Source organism: Suricata suricatta, chromosome 13 (assembly GCF_006229205.1).
Source record: "Suricata suricatta isolate VVHF042 chromosome 13, meerkat_22Aug2017_6uvM2_HiC, whole genome shotgun sequence".
In the NCBI taxonomy this organism is placed as follows: Eukaryota; Metazoa; Chordata; class Mammalia; order Carnivora; family Herpestidae; genus Suricata; species Suricata suricatta.
In genome coordinates, this window is record NC_043712.1 from 77423635 (window position 1) to 77446926 (window position 23292).

Below are 23292 nucleotides of genomic sequence, written 5' to 3' on the forward strand. Positions count from 1 at the left end.
TTTTTGTAGTTCTAGTTTTAGTTACATTTCATGTGTATGTGTCTGTCTGAAAGTGGTGTATACTCACCAATGAAGTAAAAAATTATTATAAATGTGTCTGTCAACCCTTTGGATTTCAAATATATTTGAGAATATAAACCTGATCCTTCTATCTTGTAAAGCAGAGTAGTAATTCAATTTTTATTGAAGGATGAAGAAAGAAATAAGTCATCTTATACTTCCTAGGAGGCTCTGGGAATGGTAGGACCACAGGTCAGAAATTTTCTCCTGAGAATTTGGGATTTGGTCTGGGAGCCCGGATCTGCAGGCACTTGTTGTTACTTAGATAACGTAGAATACTTTGTGTTTTTAGGCAAAGGGTCGAAGCATCTGGATCTAAAGATGGAATAATAATTACTTAATTGTTTGTAAATATATTTTAATAGGATGTTTGTTTTTTGCTAACCCAAGGGTTAAAGGGGCTCAGGAGAAGAGGTGGTAGTGTAGGAGACTTAAGGTAACATACGCTGCCTCAAATCCTTCCTGGATTTGGAAGAAGGGAGATCAATCTATTTATTTATCTATCTCCTGTTATATATTACACATAATCTATATAACATAGGTTAAATATAAACCTATTTTAAAAAATAAGTATTGGGGCACGTGGGTGGCTCAGTCAATTAAGCCTCTGACTTCGGCTCAGATCAAATCTCACGTTTGTGGGTTTGAGCCCCACATCAGGCTCAGTGCTGACAGCTCGGAGCCTGGAACCTGCTCCTGGAACCTGCTCCCAGAGCCTGGAACCTGCTTCCGGCTCTGTGTCTCCTGTTCTCTCTGCCCCTCCCCCTCTCATGCTCTGACTCTCTCTGTATCAAAACTAAATAAAAACATTTAAAAAAATTTAAAAAACAAATAAATAAAAAAATAAGTATTGGGGCGCCTGGGTGGCTCAGTTGGTTAAGTGTCCAACTTTGGCTCAGGTCATGATCTCACAGTTGGTGGGTTCGAGTCCTGTGTCAGGTTCTGCACTGACAGCTCAGAGCCTGGAGCCTGCTTCAGATTCTGCGTCTTTCTCTCTCTCTCTGCCCCTCCCTTGTTCATACTCTGTCTCTCTCTGTCTCAAAAATAAATAATACATTTTTAAAAAGTACATTATTAAAAAAATAAGTATAATATGTGAAATAACGAATATATAGTACATACTAAATATATGTATTTAAATGAAGACAATCAGTCTCAAAATATATATTTCCCATCTATTTTAAATCTTTAAGTGGTATCAGAAAGGAGAGTATTATGTTAAAACGTGAACGAGACTTAAGCTTTTCTGGCTCAATATGAACAAAACTGTAGAAATGACAGGAAAAAGAGAAATATTGTGGATTAAATGCAGTGTTCTGCAGATGCTTTAAGACTTCTGGGGAATTCAGTTACAGGATCCTGATTTGTTTAGGAAATTGTTCTGAGGTTTGTTCTTTAGAGGAAGCATTTGGGAAAGGTTTCGTTTTCGCACAGCAAGGGCTCAAAAACCACTGGAATAAATTCAGAATTTTCAAATTTGTCTCTGTTTAATATATTTTTCCAATTTTTGCAAAGTGCTTTATAAAGCCTTTTTTTTTTTTTTTTTTGAATGGGTGAAAAATGACTTCTTGGGCTGATGCAGGTCATGGAAAATGAAAAGCCAAAGCTCTAAGATATTTCAATGTTCCATCTCTTGTTTTAGAGAAAAGACTTTGAGATTTGAACGGAGGATATCAGGTTTCATGTGACTTTGCGGGTTTTTTTGGATGTGTGTTCTTCAGACTGAAGTATTTCTTTGACAAGCTATTTAGGCGGCAAAGGCTTTCTATTCTGATGAATAAGCCGGCCCGTTGTGGTGGAGGAGATGAGGAAGATCTTGGCTAGCAGAATGCGTGGTCTGTTTTTACCATTTCGGTTTAAGTAGGGCTTCGTTTTTAAGTAACTTATGATGACATTGGCTGCTCCTCGTTCAATCTGGCTCAGATCACAGAACCTCTGTTCTGAAAGTAGAGATGCTGGACTTGGTGCTAGAAATGTTTGTTTAGCTGTTTAAGCATTTGCTCTCTCCTCCTTAATTCTTCTTAAAATTTTTTATTGTATTTGTTTTAATTCCAGTAGAGTTAACATACAGTGTTAGATCAGCTTCGGGCGTATAATATAGTGATTCAGCAACTATGTAGAGTACTCCATGTTCACCATGATAAATGTGCTTAAAAATTTTTTTTAATGTTTATTTTTGAGATGGGAGGGGCAGAGAGAGAGAGAGAGGGAGACCCAGAAGCCAAAGCAGGTTCCAGACTCTAAGCTGTCAGCACAGAACCTGACATGGGGCTCGAACCCAAGAACCTCGAGATCATGACCTGAACTAAAGTCGGATCCTCAACCGACTGAGACAGCCAGGCGCCCTGATAAGTGTGCTTTTTAATCCCCTGTACCTGTCTTACCCATTCCCTCACCCACCCCCCTCTGGTCACCCCCAGTTTGTTCTCTGTAGTTAAGCGTCTTCTTCCCTCTCATTCTTAATTGTTTTTTTGAAGGTCTACGTGCAGACATGGAGCACTCAGAATCTGACGATGACCATCGCACGGGATGAGTATCCCTCCTACCCGATGGTGCTCCGAGGCATTAACCAGAAGGCTGCCTTCCCACAGTACCAGCCTGTGATCATGCTGGAGAAGGGCTACACCATCCACTGGAACGGACCGGCCCCACGGACTGCTTTCCTGTACCTCATAAACTTCAACAAGTATGCCTCCCTTCCGGTTACTTCAAATAGCTGAGCAGGCTGTAATTTAGGGGAGAAAACTTATAACTTTTTTTGCAGCAAGTAAAGACTGCCCATCTCTGGACTTTGTTCTCATGTGGTGGCTGTCTATACTTTATGTGGATGGGATTAAGCAATTATACAGATTGAATCCTGTCTTTTTAAAAACATTTCTTATTGTCTATGGGCAAGGTATTATATGCAGAAAGCCATTACGTTATAATGTAGTCTGCTGGATACTTTAATTCCCCATAGCTGAGATGGAAAGAGTTTTATCTGGTGTTCCAACTGAACACTTGGTTATCAAGAAAATGAAAAGATTTTTGAGGCCAAGTTTAGACATGGCAGAGGAGAGTGGCATGATTTTTTTTTTAGTGTCTTTTTTTTTCATGATTATTTGTTTCAAAAGAGAGAGACAACATGAGCAAGCAGGGTAGGGGCAGAGAGAGAGAGGGAGAGAGAGAATCCTAAGCAGGCTGTGTGCTGTCAGTACAGAGCCCGACACGGGGCTCGATCCTATGAACTGTGAGATCACCACCTGAGCTGAAATCAAGAGACAGGCGTTTAACCATCTGAGCCACCAAGGTGCCCCTCAGGAAGGGATCCTAAGTGATCAGTCTTGTTACAAAAGTAATACCTTGGAGAAAGGGCTGGACCTGCTCAGGGACTGATGGAATCAGTGTGATGGGAGCATAAGGTGCCTTAGGAGAGGTGACAGATGACGCTGGAAGGGACGGATGACGCTAGAAGAGAGGGATGAAAGACAGAGGTAACCAGTCGGTTCTGAGCTGTTAAGTCTCACACATGCTCTGTACTGGACCATTAATGTTTTCCTATAACACTTGCTGCTGTTTCTCTGTGCTTTTGCTCGAGAATCAGTAGCAATGGCTACTGAGGCAGCCAAGGCAGAAACCCCAGGACTCATCACTGACTCTTCTTCTTCGTCCCTTCCCATCAGTGACCAAACCCTGTTGGCGCTGTCCCCTTAATGTTGTTTGCATCTCTCTACTTCTTTCCACCTCTGATGCTTGTGGCTGAGTTCAGGCCATTATCATCTGTGGCCTGACTCCTACTCCATCTCCTCACCTCTAATCCTTAGTTCACAGTGTGTCCGGGGGAGTGTCCTAAAAGCCAGTGTGATATCGCTCCCGTGAGTGAGCAACAGAGAAGGCAATGGAGGAAACAAATGAGGGTCGCAGAGGACCAAGGAGAAATGTCAGTGATCAGTAGTCCCAAGACTTGTATCTGGCAGGTTATGAATTTGAGGCGAAGTATTACAACCACATGGCATGCAGGGTTCTGTAAGTGTCACATGTAACGTTTGACAAATACTGAGCAAGTAAAAATATTTTAAAGTGGAAAAGGGTGAACCTAGAAGTTTCAAACTCTTGGCTTTTGAAGTTCAGTCAGACTTTCTTTGTTTAAATGGCTCAGAGTTTGTAAAAATTACATCATGGGCTGAGGCAAGAGGAGGAGATGGGTCATTTTTTTTCCTCCAAATTTAATATGATTATAGAGCGGTCATAGATTTTGGCATAGGGCCACTTCTACAAATAACACTTGAAACATGATAAAAGCTGTGCTTAGTCATTAAACCAAATAAAGAAAATAGAGAAAAACATAAAGAAAACGGAGAAAACCTAGAATTCTTTTAATTAAAGTGAGATATTGTAAACATATTGTTCTCTCTTCCCATCTTTTCTGAACATATTGAAAATCCAAGATCTGGGGCTCCTGCGTGGCTCAGTCGGTTAAGCATCCAGCTGTGGCTCAGGGCATGATCTCACGGTTCGTGGGTTTGAGCCCCGTGTCGGGCTCTGTGCTGACAGCTAGCTCAGAGCCTGAAGTCTGCTTCGGATTCTGTATCTACCTCTCTCTCTGACCCTCCCCTGCTCACAATGTCTCTCTCTGTCTCTCAAAAATAATAAATAAAAGACATTTAAAAAAATTAAAAAAAGAAAAGAAAAGAAAATCCAAGATTTATTTAACTACTCTCTCCCTCCATGAACATTTAGTTTGTGTTTCTTCTGCCTGCTTCTCCAGTATCCCCTTTTTGCTCTTATAAATGGTGCTGCACAGAGCATCTTTTCTTAAACGGCTTTGGTCTGCATTTCTAATTATTCTCTAGTGACATTACTGGTAAAATCTGCACGAATAATTTTAAGCCTTGTTACATATTGTTTAAACTCTTAAAGTTTTTTTTTTAATGCTTACTTATTTTTGAGAGAGAACAAGCAGCAGAAGGGGCAGAGAGAGAGGGAACGAGAACTTCCCTAGCAGGCTCCATGTTGTCGGTGCAGAGCCTGACGCAGGGCTCAGACTCTGATCTGAGCCGATACCAAGAGTTGGACTCTTAACCGACCTAGCCACCAGGCATCCTGAAAAATTCTTTAGAAGAGGGGGCATCTGGGTAGCTCAGTCGGTTAAGCATACAATTTTGGCTCAGGTCATGATCTCATAGTTTGTGAGTTCAAGCCCAGCATTGGTCTCTCTGCTGTTAATATGGAGCCCGCTTCAGAACCTCTGTCTCCTTCTCTCTCTGCCCCTCCCCTGTTTATTCTCTCTCCCCAAATACATAAATAAACTAAAAAAAAAATTCTTTAGAAGAGTAGGGATGATTATATAACCTTGTAAATGTACTTAATGCCATGTAACTGTGGAGTTAAAATGGATTAAAAGATGAATTTTTTATTACATCTATTTTACCACAATTTGAAAAATGCCTGAAGCAATGCCTGGGTGGCTCAGTCAGTTAGGCGACCAACTTTGCCTGAGGTCATGATCTCGCCATTCCCGAGTTCAAGACCCACATTGGGCTCTGTGCTGACAGCGCAGAGCCTGTGTCAGATTCTGTGTCTCCCTCTCTCTCTGCCTCTCCCCTACTTGCACTCTGTCTCTCAGCAAAAATAAACATTAAATCACTTTTTAAAATGCCCCCAAACAGCAAATGATTAACAAAAGGGAAATATTTTTGTTTTCAGAAAATATTGATTTTATATCTAAAGATAGGACATTAGATAAGAAAAAACCAACATGGTAATTTGGTAATATGTACCAAAAACTTTAAAAATACATAGGCCTTTATATAAAGCCATTTTACCACTAGGCACTTATCTTAGGCAATAACAAAAGGCACATATACATTTATAAACAAAATAATTCTTGGGACAGGCACCTGACTGGCTCACTCAGTGGAGCGTGCAACTCTTGATATCAGGGTTGTGAGTTCAAGCCTCATGGTGGACATAGAGATTACTTAAAAAAAAATTCTTTTTAGGGGTGCTTGGGTGGCTCAGTTGGTTAAGTGTCTGACTTTGGCTCAGGTCATGATCTCACGGTTTATGAGTTCGAGCCCCATGTCAGGCTCTGTGCTGACAGCTCGGAGCCTGGAGCCTGCTTCAGATTCTGTGTCTCCCTCTCTCCCTGCCCCTCCTTTGCTCATGCTCTATCTCTTTCTAAGTTAAATAGACATTAAAATTTTTTTTTAATTCTTTTTAAAGATTTTATCAGTGTATGCTTCCGCTATCTGGCTATTAGTGTCTCTTCCATCTTCATGTAGCCCATCCTCAGCCGTGTCACTTCACTTTATTACCTTCTGGCAGCACCTCAGTACATTTTATTCGGCTTCTATTCACATTCCCTGAAGTCCTGTTTAAACCAGGACATTTTGGGGCACCTGGGTGGCTCAGCCAGTAGGCTGACTTCGGCTTGTGTCATGGTCTCACAGTTTGTGGGTTCAAGACCCGCGTCAGGCTCTGTGCTTACAGCTCAGAGCCTGGAGCCTGCTTCCGATTCTGTGTCTCCCTCTCTTCTCTCTTTCTTCCGCTCCCCTGCTTGCACTTTCTCTCTCTCTCAAAAAAAAAAAAGTAAATGTTAAAAAAAATTTATTAAAAAAAAAAACCAAGACATTTTTGTAATCCAGACAATTGAATATACATTGGTAAGAGAAGTTTGGGGAATATACAAAGGTAGGAGATTCGCTGTTAGGGGCTCGACACACAGCAGAAATGTAAGGAGGAGAAAAAAAAATCATGGCTGAAATCTACATATGCTATAATACTCAAAATATATAGGCGTAAGTGTGAATTCACTGTTTTATTGTCTCTCCTTTACAGGAACGACTGGATTCGAGTTGGCCTCTGCTATCCATCAAACACAAGTTTTCAGGTTACCTTTGGCTTTTTACAGCGCCACAATGGCTCACTGTCCAAAATGGAAGAGTATGAGCCTGTGCACTCCCTGGAGGAACTGCAGAGAAAGCAGTCTGAGAGGAAATTCTATTTTGACTCCAGCACGGGGTAATTCAGCCCAACCAGTGAATGAGAATTATTGCTGTTTCCCTTTAATGGTGAAATTACTAGTTCTTCAGCCTAACTAAGAATAGGTTGTGATGTGACAGCTGTTTGGAAAAGCAGCTGATGTGGGGAATTCTCTGCTCCTCACTATTAGAGGTTTAGAGACATAGAATGCCGTAATTATAGTTGGCGGCAGGACTCAAATGAAGATGTTTGCCATATACCTATTAAGGCAATTTGGAGAGAGAAATGATCCCTGTCAATAAAGAACCGGTGGGCCCAATTGAAAATCAAAATAAGTTTTTTCTATCACAACTCTTCAGATGATTGTTTACATGTGATCTAGTTCATATGTCAGCAAAAGCTTTTTTTTTTCTTTCCTTCCTTTAAGGTGATCTCTCAAGTTGACCTTGAGTTTACGAAAAACAAAACCAAACCACTGTGTAACCATGGCATGTTTGCTTTCAACTCTCTCTAGGCTACATCTTTCCACTCTTTAATTCTAATCCTGTTCACCTGGGGTCCTGTTGGCTTTGTCTGCTTTTATCCAGTTACAGTCTCTCAACCTTTGGGTTATGGTAGGCTCGATCTCCTGTGCTCTTCCAGCAAGCAGCATGCTCCTTCAGTCTCCATTCCTTGAGCTGACATTCCTATCATGTGCCATCGTCTAAGTGCTGTAAAGATACTAATGTAAATAAGGCTTATTTCTTCCGCAAATTCATAGTCCATTGAAGGATGTGGGCATGCCAAGCAAGTAATTAGAGAGCTAGAGGATTCTATGCTGTAAGTCCTATAGTGGGATACTCAGTGTGCCTTTTGAGGTCAAGGATGACCAGTCACGGGGCTAACTCCTGAGAAACCAGTGGGAGGAGATAGAAGAAGACAGGGATAAGGTGTCCCTAGCTACGACCAGTGTGGTTAGATGCATGGAGGCATGGAAGAACGTGGCATGGCATGTTTGGGGAAAGACAAGTTCAGAATGGGGAGAAGGGTGGCCAGTCTGATGGGCGAATGAGGTTGGGTTTTAGTCAAGTGCCTTGGTAGTTTTTGAATAAGATGCAGCTCTTTTGCCCTCGAGGGCCCCTCCAGCAGCCAGTGTGACCAGCTTAAGTCTTCTCTTGCCATAATTGTCTCTGATTATCAATTTCTAATTCGACTTAAAACAACCTACTTGGACTTTCCTTCTACAGATGACAGAAATTCCCCATTCTCCGTTGATTTTCCACAAAAATAAATGGAACACCCAAATTTGTGAGGATGGTCTGGGGATCACAAATTCATGATTAGCTGGGAAATATTTTGTTCAGCTGGGTATTTATTTATTTAGTTTTAATTTATTTATTTTAATTTACATCTAAGTTAGCATATAGTACAGCAATGATTTCAGGAGTAGATTCCTTAATGCCCCTCACCCATGTAGCCCATCCCCCCTCCCACAACCCCTCCAGTAACCCTCTGTTTGTTCTCTATATTTAAGAGTCTCTTATGTTTTTGTCCCCTTCCCTATTTTTATATATGTTTTTTTCCCTTTCCTTATGTTCATTTGTTTTGTATCTTAAAGTCCTCATAAGAGTGAAGTCATATGATATTTGTCTTTCTCTGACTAATTTCACTTAGCATGATACCCTCTAGTTCTATCCACGTTGCAAATGGCAAGATTTCATTATTTTTGATTGCCAAGTAATACTCCATTGTATATATCTATGCCACATCTTCTTTATTCATTCATCCATCGATGGACATCAGGGTTCTTTCCAGATTTTGGCTATTGTCAATAGCGTTGCTATAAACCTTGGGAGGCATGTGCCCCATCAAAACAACACACCTGTATCTCTTGAATAAATACCTAGTAGTATAATCGCTAGGCCGTAGGGTAGTTCTATTTTTCATTTTTTGAGGAACCTCCATACTGTTTTCCAGAGCGGCTGCCCCACTTTGCACTCCCACCAGCTGTGCAAGAGATCCTCTTTCTCCGCATCCTTGCCAACATCTGTCGTTGCCTGAGTTGTTCATGTTAGCCATTCTGACAGGTGTGAGGTGGTATCTCATTGTGGTTTTGGTTTGTATTTTTTGATGATGAGTGATGTTGAGCATTTTTTCATGTGTCGGGTGGCCATCTTGATGTCTTCTTTGGAGAAGTGTCTATTCATGTTTTTTGCCTGTTTCTTCACTGGATTATTTGGTTTTGGGGGGTTGAGTTTGATAAGTTCTTTATAGATTTGGGATACTAACCCTTTATCTGATACATCATTTGCAAATATCTTCTCCCATTCTGTAGTTACTTTTTAGATTTGCTGACTGTTTGCTGTGCAGAAGATTTTTATTTACATGATGTCCCAATAGTTCATTTTTGCTTCTGTTTCCCTTGCCTCCAGAGGAGTGTTGAGTAAGAAGTTCTTGCGGCTGAGGTCAAAGAGATTTTTGCCTGCATTCTCTTCTAGGATTTTGATGGCTTCCTGTCTTACATTTAGGTCTTTCATCCATTTTGAGTTTATTTTTGTGTATGGTGAAAGAAAGTGGTTCAAGTTCATTTTCCTGCATGTCACTGTCCAGTTTTCCCAGCATCACTTGTTGAAGAGACTGTCTTTATTCCACTGGATATTCTTTCCTGCCTTGTCAAAGATTAGTTGGCCATATGTTTGTGGGTCCATTTCTGGGTTCTCTGTTGCATTGATCGGAGTGTTTTTGTGCCAGTACCATACTGTCTTGATGATTACAGCTTTGTAATACAGCTTGAAGTCCGGGATTATGTTGCCTGCTGCTTTGGGTTTCTTTTTCAAGATTGCTTTGGCTATTCAGGATTTTTTCTGGTTCCAAACATATTTTAGGATTGTTTGTTCTAGCTCTGTGAAGAATGCTGGTGTTATTTTGATAGGGATTGTTCAGCCGGGTGTTTTTATAATCCCTCAGTCTCCAAGATTCCCATTCTTTTTAATTCTATTCATTTTGACAATTTTTAACTATATATCAGAAAACTCAGGCCTAATTAGGTCCCCTTCCTTCCTAAGGTATATATGTTAAAAGTATTAATTCAGACAATGGCTTATTTTTACCCCAGGATCACAACTTTTCATTGTTCACTGATTTTGTATTAAAATATGAGTTCTTAATCTCTAATAATCAATCACATTTGATCAAATGCTTTAGAGTCTCCCTTTGGTTCAGAAACACTAGTTCTGCTGACAGTCGTTGGACTGCTGCCTGAAGTGACTTTTCCATTCATCTTGGCAGCTGGAGGGTCATTCAGAGTGGGCGTGGCTATTCATTTCACTTGATTTTGGCCAAAGTACAGACAGAAGGACATCAGGCCCATCTGCTCTTAGTAAACATCACAGGAACTGATGTGAGACCATATCTTGGCCTTAGCCAAGCAAGTCACAGTTGTTATTTTTATTATTTCAATTTTATGCCTTAAACCAAAATGATTTCTAAACAAAACAAAACAAAAAAAGAATAAACAGGACTAATTTACGAAATTCTAAACTCAATACAAGTCTAAAATTTTCCAAGGAATTTTTCAACCAAACCAAAGGCCATCCTCCCAAATTACCCATCAAACTAATTCAATCCAGAAATTAACTTTAATATGTTCTAGAATGACTGAATTGGGTTGTCAAAATATTTTCCGAGAGTCGTATTTACATTTGACTTAGGACCCTAGGAAGATAGAAAGGAAAGAGAAACAACTTCATGACTTTTGTAATTTATTTTTTTTAAGGAAAAGTTACTTTACTAGAAGACTATCACTTTAGGCCTTGAGCTGATATGAGGAATTTTTGTTAGTTTTTGAGATTCAGTCTAACACCCTATGGATTGGTTTGTGTTCTGTGCAGGTTACTATTTTTGTATCTCAAAGCCAAAAGCCACAGGGATGGCCACAGTTACTGTTCATCTCAGGGATGCGAAAGAGTCAAGATCCAGGCAGCAACAGACTCAAAAGACATCAGTAACTGCATGGCCAAAGCATACCCCCAGTATTATAGGAAGCCATCGGCCGTCAAGCGCATGCCGTCCATGCTCACCGGGCTTTGTCAAGGCTGCGGGACCCGCCAGGTAGTCAAGGGAGAAAGGTGGGCTGTGGGTTGGGAGAAAGAATGAAAAGTTGTTGTTTTGCAATGGACATATTTTTCTCTGGAAACTTCTGTGTTGTGAAGTTAGAAATATTGCATGGTTTCTTCTGAATTGTGGCCCATTCTAGAATGTGAGGCTTATAAGAAGCAAACTAGTCCAAATTCATAATAGAAATAGCTTACCCCTGTGATATGTCAGTTTATCTTGAGTGACTGTAGAATTTTTGGTCCTCATCTTTTTTCCCCTCCTCAGGTGTGATTCTGTTACACTATTGCTGATGGGTTTACATGTCGATGTAGAAAAATACGTTATTTTATTGATGACTGTAAAATTTCTCTTCTGAAAATGTAGTTCATATGAAAACTGTTCCCTTGTTTTTCAAGGTTGGAAATGTTAATTTCAAAGTGTGTGCTATTATATTCACCTGTAATTAAAAGTACAAACTAACTCTGGCTAGAAGTAAAATGCTTCTCCTGACATAGTCTTAATTACAAGGTCTCTCTCTGGATCTTAAGAAAACATGACATTGAAAGTCAGTACAAAATATGCGCTCCAAATGGGCATGGGGTTTCCAAAGGAAGTCAGACCAGTTCCACGTGAAAAAGAAGTATAGAATGAATACTGCCCTAAATAATAGTTAGCCTTTACACAAACAAATATGGGTTAAGGGAAATGGTTCTCAAAGTGGGGTCCCCAGACTGAAAGCATCAGCATCACCTGGGAACTTGTGAAATATTAGAATTCTTGGTCCTACGCCAGTCCTACTGAATCAGAAATTTTTCTCATTTGATTTTGCCTTTTGGTGATAGTAAGAGCAGGGATTTGTTCTTCCTATTATGATATATGGTAACTACATTTTGAATGGCAGCTCACTATCACACTCTCAGTGTTTCATATCCTTGCATCACCTCTATTCTCCAACTCAACTAAGACCAACCCACCATACTACCAACCCACCAACCAATCAACCCACCCACCAACCAACCAACTCACCAACCAGTCAACCCACCTACCCACCAACCAACTCACCCAACCAACCAACCTACCAACCAATTCACCAACCAACCCACCTACCCACCAACCAGCCAACCAACCTGTTAACCAACTTACCAACTAACCCACCAACCAACCATGTACATGAAGAAGTTTATATCGATCTTTGCCTGTCCCATATACTGTCTTGACTGCTAAAGTGGCATTTTTAGATAATCTTTGTGGGAAAGTAAATTCTCCGGCCCAATTCTCAAGCTGAATTTGTTAAGAAAGTCCTTCATTACTGAACGTATTATATAATTTATAATAACAACTACATTATAATTTTAAAAAATCATCATCGTTGGAAACAGCCTGTCTTGTTAAATGGTTCCATTCCTTAATATTTAACATTCTTTAGTGTGTGTGTGCGCATGCACTTGAAACATTGCTTAGAATTTATATTTTTGGAGATATGGATTATATATATTGGCGCAGTTGCACAGTACTTGACGTATTTGAAAACATCACATTTACTTGGAAAATTGAATATCAAAACAATCACCTATACCTTAGGAGTAAGTAGGGAGATTCACGTGAATTTTTGAATCCAAACCCGAGACTCCAAGAAATGTGGTACTTCTGAATGTTTAGTAGTATGGTGACTCTGTGCCCTTGGGATGAAATTGCTGAATTGTTATCCATTCATAAGTATATATATATATATAAGTCCCAATTGCCTGGGAGTTAGGCTTGCTTTTGGATGAGAAGAAAGCCTTTAGGGAGGAGGGAGGAGGTGGGATTTGGACCCTGAGAGTGATTTTGAGGAGAAGGAAACAAGGAAGGACATTCCTGGGGGAGGGAACAACATCTGCAAAGGCAGAATGGCAGGGAAGGAGATGAAGCAAAGTTACCACACTGTGTGTGGAATGTGAGATCTGTGGATTAGGGGCCTGTGCATAAGGTGTGGCTTGATTTATGGGACGCACTGCAAGGCCACTAGAAGAATTTAGCCTGGTGATGCGCAGCCTACTAAAGGGTTTTGAACAGGGTCATCATTGTCATTTATACTTAGTTCTGTAGTGACTTCGTCCCTATTTAAGATAACTGGTCTGAAAAGGACCTTTAAAAAGATTTGTGACTGTTGTTTGCATAAAATGTTTAGAAGTGTAAACTACATTTACCTTAGTCATTGCAGAATTGATTTTGTTAATAAGATTTGAGACTGGGATCATTCCTGAAAATGAGGACCATACACTTCTTGTATTAAGTCTGTATCAAAAGAGGAAACTCTAGGCCATGCAATGTGTACCAACAGTTCACAAGGGGGAAAAAGCACCATTGGGTTTGATATAATCGAGTTTATTTTGAGGCCCCTTTGAAGGAAGGTGCAGTTGACATAAATGTGGAACTTCATCCCTGTGTAGGTGGTGTTTACTAGTGATCCTCATAAAAGCTACCTCCCCGTGCAATTCCAGTCACCCAGCAAAGCAGAGACTCAGCGTGGAGACCTGTCTGTGATCTCTGTAAGTACCATCCGGCGTGTGCCCTGCCTTAGCTTCTCACTTTTATGTTCCCGGTGACACGAATCACCGCTGGCAACAGGCCCTTGGTGGCAGGCAATGTAAAAAAGGTATAAATACTCCTAAACATATGCATTTTTAAATAAGTTAAACTTATTTAAAAAATCCTTTTTCTTCCCTCCGTAGATTGTCTTTACTGATGACTTTTAGGTGAATGTCAAAATTTGCTCACAAAGCGTTAGTTGTCTGTTCTAGGCGAGTTTATGGAAATAGAGGCCTGAACCTCATCCCCAACGCTTAGAATCGAGGTTAATGGCTCCATAGCTCAGGGGTTAGTGCACTGGTCTTGTAGAATTGAGGTTAAGAGCTAAGTTCACCGGTGATAACTAGCTGTTGGCATGAGATCTGTAGAAGTCAGATCGGCCTGAGTGCCACTGTGTTAGGATCTCTCAGGGTAGTAGGTGTCCATCCATCTAAGTGATATCCATATCCAGTCTCTCGTGGTCTCATTAAAGCCCCCCCCCCGCTTTTTCTTTAACTTTTGTAATTGAAGTATAGCTGACATACAATATTAGTTCCAGACATACCAGCCTTGACAACTGTGTACATTGTGAAATGCTCACCATGGTAAGTGTAGTTACCACCGGACACCAGGTGGTTATTACAATGTTATTGACTTTATTCCCTGTGCTGCACTTTTCCTCCCTGTGATTTATTTTATAACTGCAACGATGTGCCTTTTAATCCTCTTCACCTGTTTGACCCATGCTCTAACTATAGGAGCTCAGTTTTTCAAAGTGGTGGGCAATACAATCACAAATCCACATGTATCTGGACACAATTATGCCTTACTCTTTTTTTCTTTCCCAATTCTTTGATTGTGTTAAAATATATGTAACATAAAGTACATCATCTTAACCATTTTTTTAGTTATTTTTTTTTTAAAGTTTGTTTATTTATTTTGAGAGAGAAAATCCCAAGCTATCGGTGCAGAGACCAACACAGGGCTCGATCCTACAAACCACGACCTGAGCCAAGTTCATGAGTCAGACGTTTAACCTACTGAGCCACCCAGGCACCCCAATCATCTTAACCGTTTTTCAGCATGCAGTTCAGTGGCATGAAGTACGTTCATATTGTTGTGCAAATATTATCACCATCCGTCTCCAGGGCTGAACTCTGAATTAAGAACTTTTTAACAACTCTGAATTAGGAATATCCCTACTGGCATGCCTGGGTGGCTCAGTGGGTTAGGCTTCTGACTTTAGCTCAGGTCATGATCCCACAGTTTGTGGCTTCAGGCTCTGTGCTGACAGCTCAGATCCTGGAGCCTGCTTCAGATTCTGTGTCTCCCTCTATGCCCCTTCCCTGCTTACGCCCTATCTGCCTGTCCGTCTGTCTGTCTCTCTCTCAAAAATAAATAAACATTAAAAAATAAAAATAAAAAAGAATACCCCTACTTAAGAAGGGAGGGTGAAATGAGGCATGATCAACAGGCATGTAGTTTCAGTTGACTAGATGCCTAAGCTCAAGGCCTGCTGTACCACACTGTGCCTGCAGGCAACAATTCTGTATTGTACACTTCAAATCTGTTAAGCAGAGGGGCGCCTGAGTGGCTCAGTTGGTTAAGCAGCCGACTTTGGCTCAGGTCATGATCTCACAGTCCGTGGGTTCAAGCCCCACGTCGGGCTCTGTGCTGACAGCTCAGAGCCTGGAGCCTGCTTCGGATTCTGTGTCTCCCTCTCTTTCTGCCCCTCTCCCGCTCACTCTCTGTCTCTCTCTCTCTCAAAATAAAATAAAGGCATAAAAAAATTTTTTTTTAAAAATCTGTTAAGCAGATGGATCTCATGACCACACACACAAATTAAAAATAAATAAATAAATAAATAAATAAATAGAGAAAATTCCTATGTGAAGGCGGCCCAAAGATTTCCCAACTATATATTTATGCCTACTATCCTGTCTTAGCAACTGTTCATTTTGTAGTATGTTCATGATGTCATTTTTTTGGGCCTAAAATTTGTCAGCTCAGCATCTCCATGCCGTCGGCTGCCCAGAGAGCCTCAGTGCAGGCGGTTGGCGTGGTGTCTAATGAGAGTCAGTTGTGTAAAGGAAGCAAGTGGGTGCTGAGTCTTTCTGCTCTATTTACTTCACTAAATAATTTAACAAGACATTTCTGTGCTCAAAAAATCTCAAGCAGGCTCTGCTCCAGGATCTAAGGACTTGTTTTTAGTTTTATTTTTATTTTGAAAGAGAGCGAGAGCAGGGGCATGGGAGGGGCAGAGAGAAAGGGAGAGGGAGAGAATCCCAAGCAGACACCACACTGTCAGTGCAGAGCTGGACGTGGGTCTTGAACTCGGGAACCGTGAGAGCCAAAACCAAGAGTCAGACACTTAACTGACTGAACCACCCAGGCACCCTGTGAAGACATTTTTTAAAACTCTATTGCTGAACACTGGGTACTCGGGACCCCCAAAAGTCACAGAACATTATATTTCATCATATTTACCTCCAGTGCTTTCCCCAGGCAATAGATGAAGAGTCTTCACTAGGACATGGCATTGCTTTAGCCTATATGGAAACTGTTGTGTTTTTTTTAAGCAGTGGGTTTTAGGGGGTTCTTTTTAAGAGGACAGTTTTGGTGTGTTGAGGATCATTATATATTTTTTTCTCAGATGTATCTCGATTTTATATATTCTGAGTTTTATTTATTATGTTTTTTATTAATTTTTGAAAGACAGAGCACAAGTAGGGGAGGGTCAGAGAAAGAGGGAGATCCAGAATCTGAAGACAGGCTCCAGGCTCTGAGCTAGCTGTAAGCACAGAGCCCAGTGTGGGGCTCGAACCCAAAAACTGTGAGATCATGACCTGAGCCAAAGCCGGACACTTAACCGACTGAGCCACCCAGGCGCCCCTGTATTCTGAGTTTTAAAAACAAGTATTAACGGTACTTTACCTCAAGGATTTCTAGGATTCTTCTCTGGACTGGAGCAACATAAACACAGCCAAAAGGTCATTTTGATTCCTGTGAGATCAGTAGTGATTAGAAATAAAATATAATTTCCCAAAACAAGTATAGGTATAGCGATGATAGCATTTCTCCTTTGTTAGCTTTAGCATAGTTTATAATTTTCCACAATTTATTTCTTTATTTTTTTTTTTTAAGAAAACCCTTTTTTTAAGTTTTTATTTATTTACTTGAGTAATCTCTACACCTGACTCAGGGCTTGAACTCACAACCCAGAGATCAAGAGCCACACCCTCATCCACCTGAGCCAGCCAAGTGCCTCAATTTTACACATTTTAGTAGGAACAGTGCCTATGACTTAAATTAGTACTGAATCATTTTTTTAGTCTGGTGAAGGTTTTTTTTCCTTTTTTGCCTGATGAATTAATGATATTTGGATGTGTCTGGCATTTCTTTTTTTTGAAGAGGCCTCAAACCGCTAATTTCATTTAAAGAGGACTACTGGAAACTTCAGCTCAAAATAGTCGTGAACAAACGTTATTCAGACCTTGTGGCTTAAACCCTGGTGAAAGTACCACTTCTCCATTTTGATTTTACAGGAGAGTTATGGTTGGAACAAAGGAGATGAGGCCATCTGGCTCCTCTCCTGTTCCAAACCTGAACTCTAACGGGATAGGGGGGGCTTACGTGTGGGATAATTGCACCAGTGTGACAATATCAGAGCTGCAGTGGCTCTGAGCTGATGGCTCGCTGAGTCTGCAAGCTTTGGCCCCCGTGACAGAGTGTGTGCAAGAGCGAAGCCCTTAAACGTGCAGAGAGAGTCACGTTGCTCAACCGAGCGCCTCCATCGTAATGCCTTTCTCGAGCATCCTAGCCAAACAGTAAAGACCAATCAAGGCACAGCCTATGAGAACATGGCTTAGTTTCAGATGTTGGTGGAGAAAGAGTAAATGGATTCTACAGCTCGAATCCTGGAACTATAATTTGATTCATGGGTTTAGAAGACTAGAGAAGGGCTAGAGAGATGAGCCATCCTGGAAATGGTGGTGACAGCGCAAGACATTTGTCTGTTCTCAGGTCAATGGCACTGACTTTACCATCCAAAATCCGGGTGTTCTCCTCCTCGTTGTGGATGCCTGCAGCGTTCCGTTCCGCTTAATGGCCAAGAAGGTGTTCTCTCTTGCTGATGTTAGTCGCGTGGAAGAGTATTTGAGAACAGGCATCCCTGCAAGGTAGGTGAAGCTTGCTCTGTAAGAGGGACAAGCCACCGTGAACCGATGACACCCAGTTAACTCTGCGCTTCGGTTTTGTCTTTCCACCCTTTTCCTCTGTGGGCATTTAGGGCCTTTGAAATGTATTCATTCCTTCCTCATCTCAGACGGACACCCACGTGGTCTAAACTACGTATCACTGATAACTGAAAGCCAAGCTGTCAGAAGAGTTTGCAAGTGGTGTGAAGGCTCTTCGAAGGGGAATTGCTCTGTATTTTGGAGTTTTACTGTCCCATTTTTTAGCATTTGGTTGATCTGCTTTGTACCTAACTTGCTCAGAAGGTTCATTACCAATATAAGCAATTTTATAGGCAATTTTGCCTTTGTGGCCATCTGGCCCACTGATAAGCCCCCAGATGGCATTGTGCTGTGAATTCATTCCCTGGCTCATGTGGAAGTGACTGGAAAGGAGTCAACTGAATTTTAAGCGGTTGGGTATCTGGTCTCTCTTTCAAGAGCTCTGGTCTGACTGGTTTTGTTTTGTTTGTCTCTGAAGAAGCATGTACGTGAGTGAAACCTTTCCTCTGGGGATTGGTTAGACCCTGCCTAGAGGCAAAGAAAGGAACTCAGGTTCCTTTCTGCCTTCCTTGGTTGTGCTGCAGACGTTGATTTACATGCAGACCTCCTTTAGTGAAGTAACTAAAGTAGGGACCTAAGCTTCCTGGGGAGTAAAGGCCTGTCTAGTTTTTGGACACATCTCCAGTTATCTGATGACTTGCGTTCTTTATGTTTTGTAGAACCAGTTCTCAGTAAATCACATAAAGTCATTGGATCTTTTGAGTGTAATCTTCAATGTGCATGTATACCTCTATCTTCTGCTTTAGGATACTTGTAGGGAATTCCAAGGCCTTAACTTTCTTTAAGGGTTTATAATTTTTCTCAATGGTGGAAACACAGGTACTCAGTCCACCTAAAACAATCCAGAGCATACCCCTTACCATAGATATGTAGGGTAACATGGTGTCTTACAAGGTACCTATGGATTTAAGAGTTAAAACCAACTCATTAAAAAGTCGCTACGTTGTTTCTAGAAAGGGGACTAAAGGAAGGTTTGAAGATATGGGTAGTGCTCTGCTCTTATTTCTGGGCTAGTAACCTAAGTATGGTGAGTGGGCAGAAATTCAGTGTGCTCTACACTTAGTAATCCTTTTCTGTCTCTGTGTTCTATCTTAACAAAGAGTTAAGGGTTATGGAGCAATTGGCAGTGACTTCTAGAGAGATTGTGCACAGATTGAGGTGCGTATTGGGGACCTGTAAGTGATCTCGTGGGACTAGCCCGAAAAGGGACAGGCCTGTAGGGTTGCTATGGTCAGACCTCTCTTCTGACTCTGAAATCGTCACTGCTGCTTTCGAATGACTTCAACAAAGAGTCCATACCAACATAAAAACTTCTGAACCTTACTAAAACATGTCAGGACACCCATTAGGAAAATGAATACTAATGGATATATACAAGTTGAAGAAAAGGATAGATTTTTCCTGTTTCTGGAGGAAAAATTAATATTCTAAAGATGTCAATCTACCCATATAAATTTAACACATTTCTATTAGTGTCCTAATAGATTACTTGTCTGTTGTCCTTGACTGTTGGTACTAAAGTTCATCTGGAAGAATAAATATAGGAGAGTAATGAACTATTTGTAGACAACTTAAAATAAGATGAGGGCTTGTTTTTATAAGATATTAAAATGTATTATGAGGCCATAGTAATTAAGCCAGCATAACATTGGCAGAGGAGAGAGGAAAGATCAGGAGTAGAGAAAATCCAGAAACAGATCTAAGTATACATGTTGATTTGCTATATAACAAACATGGCAATTAAAACCAAACCCTGGGGCACAGATTTTATTTCTTTTTAGAATTGATGTTTATTCATTTATTTAATGAACAGATAATAGGACTTAAATAGATACGTAGAGTATCCGAAACAACGAAGCTAACCTCCCCTGTTAATTTATTTCAGAATAGAACTGAGTCCCAGTTTGTTCACTGGGTCACCTGACCTAAAGGACCTTTGCCTTCCCCACCTTGAGACGCATTGAAATAGCAACATAAGTTCTGGTTGGGACAGGGGAGCCAGAATGTGTCACCACAGGGATGTGAAAAGCAGGTTTTTTTCCGCTTTCCTGCTTTTATCTAGCATATCTACGGTGTACTCAGTTCAAAAAGGTCCTCAATTAACACATGCTTATTTACTGAAATTCCCTCCAATTTTCTTTTCCATGCAGGTCAATTGTTCTGTTGAGCACCAGAGGAGAAATAAAGCATTTGAATATTTCAGAATCATTAGTCCCTCTGGGATTAGCCAAACCAGCTCATCTTTATAACAAAGGTTTGTGTTTGCATTATTCTATGGAGTTCTTCTGAGTCCAACCACAGGAGCATTTTTATGGTGGACTGTGGCCCCCAGATCGTTTTCATGAACTTATTTTGCTGGAGTGGGCATCATTAAGAGAATCTTTAAATAAGGAAACGTTATTAGAGGAAGTGTTTGGGGATGTGGTTTGTTATTTGGGGCAAGAGGTGGGTGGTAAGAGTTCAATGGCTGACGTAGGGAAGGGTAGGTTTTTTTGTGTTTATAGCCGCCTTTGTTTTGCTTACCTCCAACTCACCTCCCGGGTTATCTTGCCTGGAACTAATAGATGTACAAATTGCACTTTTTTTTTTTTTTAAGGGAGTACCATATTTTTGGGATTCAGCGGAAACTTTAAGCCATCGTGGGCTAAGCTCTTCACCAGTCCTGCTGGCCAGGGCCTCGGGCTGCTTGAACAATTCATACCTTTGCAGTTGGATGAATATGGTTGTCACAGAGCCGGCGCTGTCCGCAGAAGAGATCTGGAGCTGTTGATGCAGACTTCTAAAGCACATTAGAGACTCGCTGTAACTTAAGTGCTGGGGGGAAAAATGTGAACTAACTTATTTAATTTATGGCGTTTTTAAAATGACACTGTTAACCCAATGGAACCATTTTCCTGTTTGATCCAGAAAGGGACAAGGGAGTTTAAAGCGATCGCTTAAATACCAGCTCGTGCACCTTCGAGTTGTACAAAGTGTTGAAGAATTTATTTGTATTTGTTAGGCTGGTATGTTCAGAGAGCGGTTCGATGCCTCACCTTCTACTCTGTGTGTTTCAGTGACTGCAAGCAGCTCTTTCCTCTCTGTATCACAGGAGGTCGTGGGACGAGGTGGGGGCCCCCGAGGATCAGCCCGAGTCCTTGAGGGGACCAGCTCTTGTAGCACCTCCGATACTTGAAGGCTGATGCCCAGCTGTGTCGTTGGCTTTGGGCCCACGGTTGACCTGGGTGGCCGGCAAGTTCACTGATGCCTTGGGCTCTGGATCCGGGCAGGCAGCCTTAGCAGATTGTATAGGATTCTCAACAGAGTCTTCCCCATGGCGGCTCAGGCCCTGCTCATGCCCTTTTTTGCCTGGGCATGTGCTGTTTTTATTCGTTTGTACATTGATTCCTTCCAAGGGTTTAACTTTCAAACAGAAAGGATACTGGGACAAAAGGGCTTTAGGGATCTGACATCCCTGATAATCTGTGCCCAGGGGCAAAAATTTGATCTGCACCAAGGTCTGAAGTTGTTGGGACCGTCTTTGCAGCTTTAATTCTTAACCTGTTTCGACTGTATATTCCTGTTTAAAAATGCAGAGCTGAGCTGAATATTTACATTTTGTTGTTGTTGTTAAAAGAAGGCCGTTTTCCTAAACCGTAAACTTGCATCGTTTCAACTTGCACAAAGGAAGTCTGTTCTCGGGATTGCTCCTGCACCTGGATTTTGTTGTTTTTATGTGTGGATTTTTTTAAAGCTTTTCTGCTCCTCATCCTGCCAAGAAAATCGCAGAAAGCTTAAGGAGACCCCAAAATATTGTACTCATGGGGCAAAAAGCGGGGAGCCTTTTAAGGGTCAGAATCATGGAGGAGATATTCAGAAACAGTACTCTGTACGGCCTTAGAGAAGTTGGTCATTCTTAGTTAATTAAGTTGTCAGAGCCAATTTTTTCAAAAGCGCCGTGACGCTCAAATTCCCTTCCCACGGCACGTGCGCGTGTTCTGTCCGTGAGAATTGCATGTGTCAGAAAGACTGGCCCCACAGCCGGGGCGGTGACCACACCAAGAGGAGAGAAGGATCAAAATGCCTTCACCTTTTCCAAAACCTGTAACACGTGACACGTATGAAGACATGGCCATGGCGAGATTGGAGGAAGTGTGTTCCGGCTGACTTGGCAATGAGTTCAGACACACTCGTTTTCCTCTGCTGAGAGCAAAGGTTGAGGGCTGTCCCTCTGTGTCCACGAAAAAGTGCAGAGCAGCTCTGTGACTTCTGTTAACGTTAAAAATATGCTACCTCAAAATGCTACCGATAAACCATTCTAACTCTAAGTGCTCTTGCTAAGGGCACATGTCTTAAAGTTTAAGGCTGTTTTTTTTTCTTTTGTATATCGATGAATGAGATCTTACCTATTAAATATATTATTGGATCATGGTTCCTGAAGGTGATTAAAGTCTGTTTGTGTGTGTGTTTTTTATGACTTACATATCTCTTGTGTGTGTTTTTTAGAGTTTTGGTTCTTTAAAGATTTGGAGAGGCTATGTAAGTTCCAAGGCAACTCGGTTTTTCTGATTTATATGCTAATCATCAGGGCCTAAGTTAAATAAATAAAAATGTGTGTGCATGTATTTTTTATATATTGTGTGTGACTCAATCAATCCATCATTTCTTTATTCCAGACTGCAGCTGTAAAGAAGTTATTGGCAGAGAGGAGGAAGGGACTGTCCGCCAAGTAGATTTTGAAAGACTAAACCTCAGAGGGACAGAGATCACATTCTCCTGGGCAGCGGTTCTCAGCCTTGCCTGTGCACTGGACTTGCCTGGAAGCTTTAAAAAATACAAAGTCCTGGGCCCCACCCCCCACCCCTACATTCAGGTTTAATTGGTGTGGGATGCAGCCGAGGCATTGGAATTTTTTTAAAGCTCCCTGGGTGATTCTAACATACAGCCAGGTTTAGGACCCACTGCACTAATATAATAAGTCCACTGTTCAACTTTGGTCTGTAATTTTTTGTGACTAAAACAAAATTACATTTATCTATTTTTTTTTTAATGTTTTATTTATTTTTGATACAGGGAGAGACAGAGCATGAGAGGGGGAGGGGCAGAGAGAGAGAAGGAGACACAGGACCGGAAGCAGGCTCCAGGCTCAGAGCTAGCTGTCAGCACAGAGCCTGGCGCGGGGCTCGAACCCACGAATGTGAGATCTGACCTGAGCCAAAGTCAGAGGCTTAACCGACTGAGCCACCCAGGTGCCCCACATTTATCTATTTTTTTTTGCTATTGCTATAGGGCAGAACCGCCAGCCCTAAATCGCGTTTCACTATGGTCTTCTTTGAATTGAATCTTAAATACAGTTTGTGGTCCTTAATCC

General features: G+C 41.3%; 1 protein-coding gene across 3 annotated transcripts in view; it reads left to right on the top strand.

The window, feature by feature from the left end:
• CEMIP2 (cell migration inducing hyaluronidase 2) overlaps nt 1-22555 on the top strand; it is an 85474-nt gene extending 62919 nt beyond the window's left edge. For 2 of the 3 annotated variants that reach the window (XM_029919935.1, XM_029919934.1), the window contains exons 18-24: nt 2538-2746; nt 6880-7062; nt 10893-11112; nt 13530-13628; nt 17671-17825; nt 20093-20196; nt 20539-22555. In XM_029919935.1, coding sequence (XP_029775795.1) covers nt 2538-2746; nt 6880-7062; nt 10893-11112; nt 13530-13628; nt 17671-17825; nt 20093-20196; nt 20539-20735 — 1167 coding nt within the window. In that variant the 3' untranslated portion in view covers nt 20736-22555. Of the gene's footprint in view, nt 1-2537; nt 2747-6879; nt 7063-10892; nt 11113-13529; nt 13629-17670; nt 17826-20092; nt 20197-20538 lie in introns of those variants that run through there. The other variant, XM_029919936.1, reaches the window with a different exon arrangement.
• Nucleotides 22556-23292: the final 737 nt, after the last annotated feature.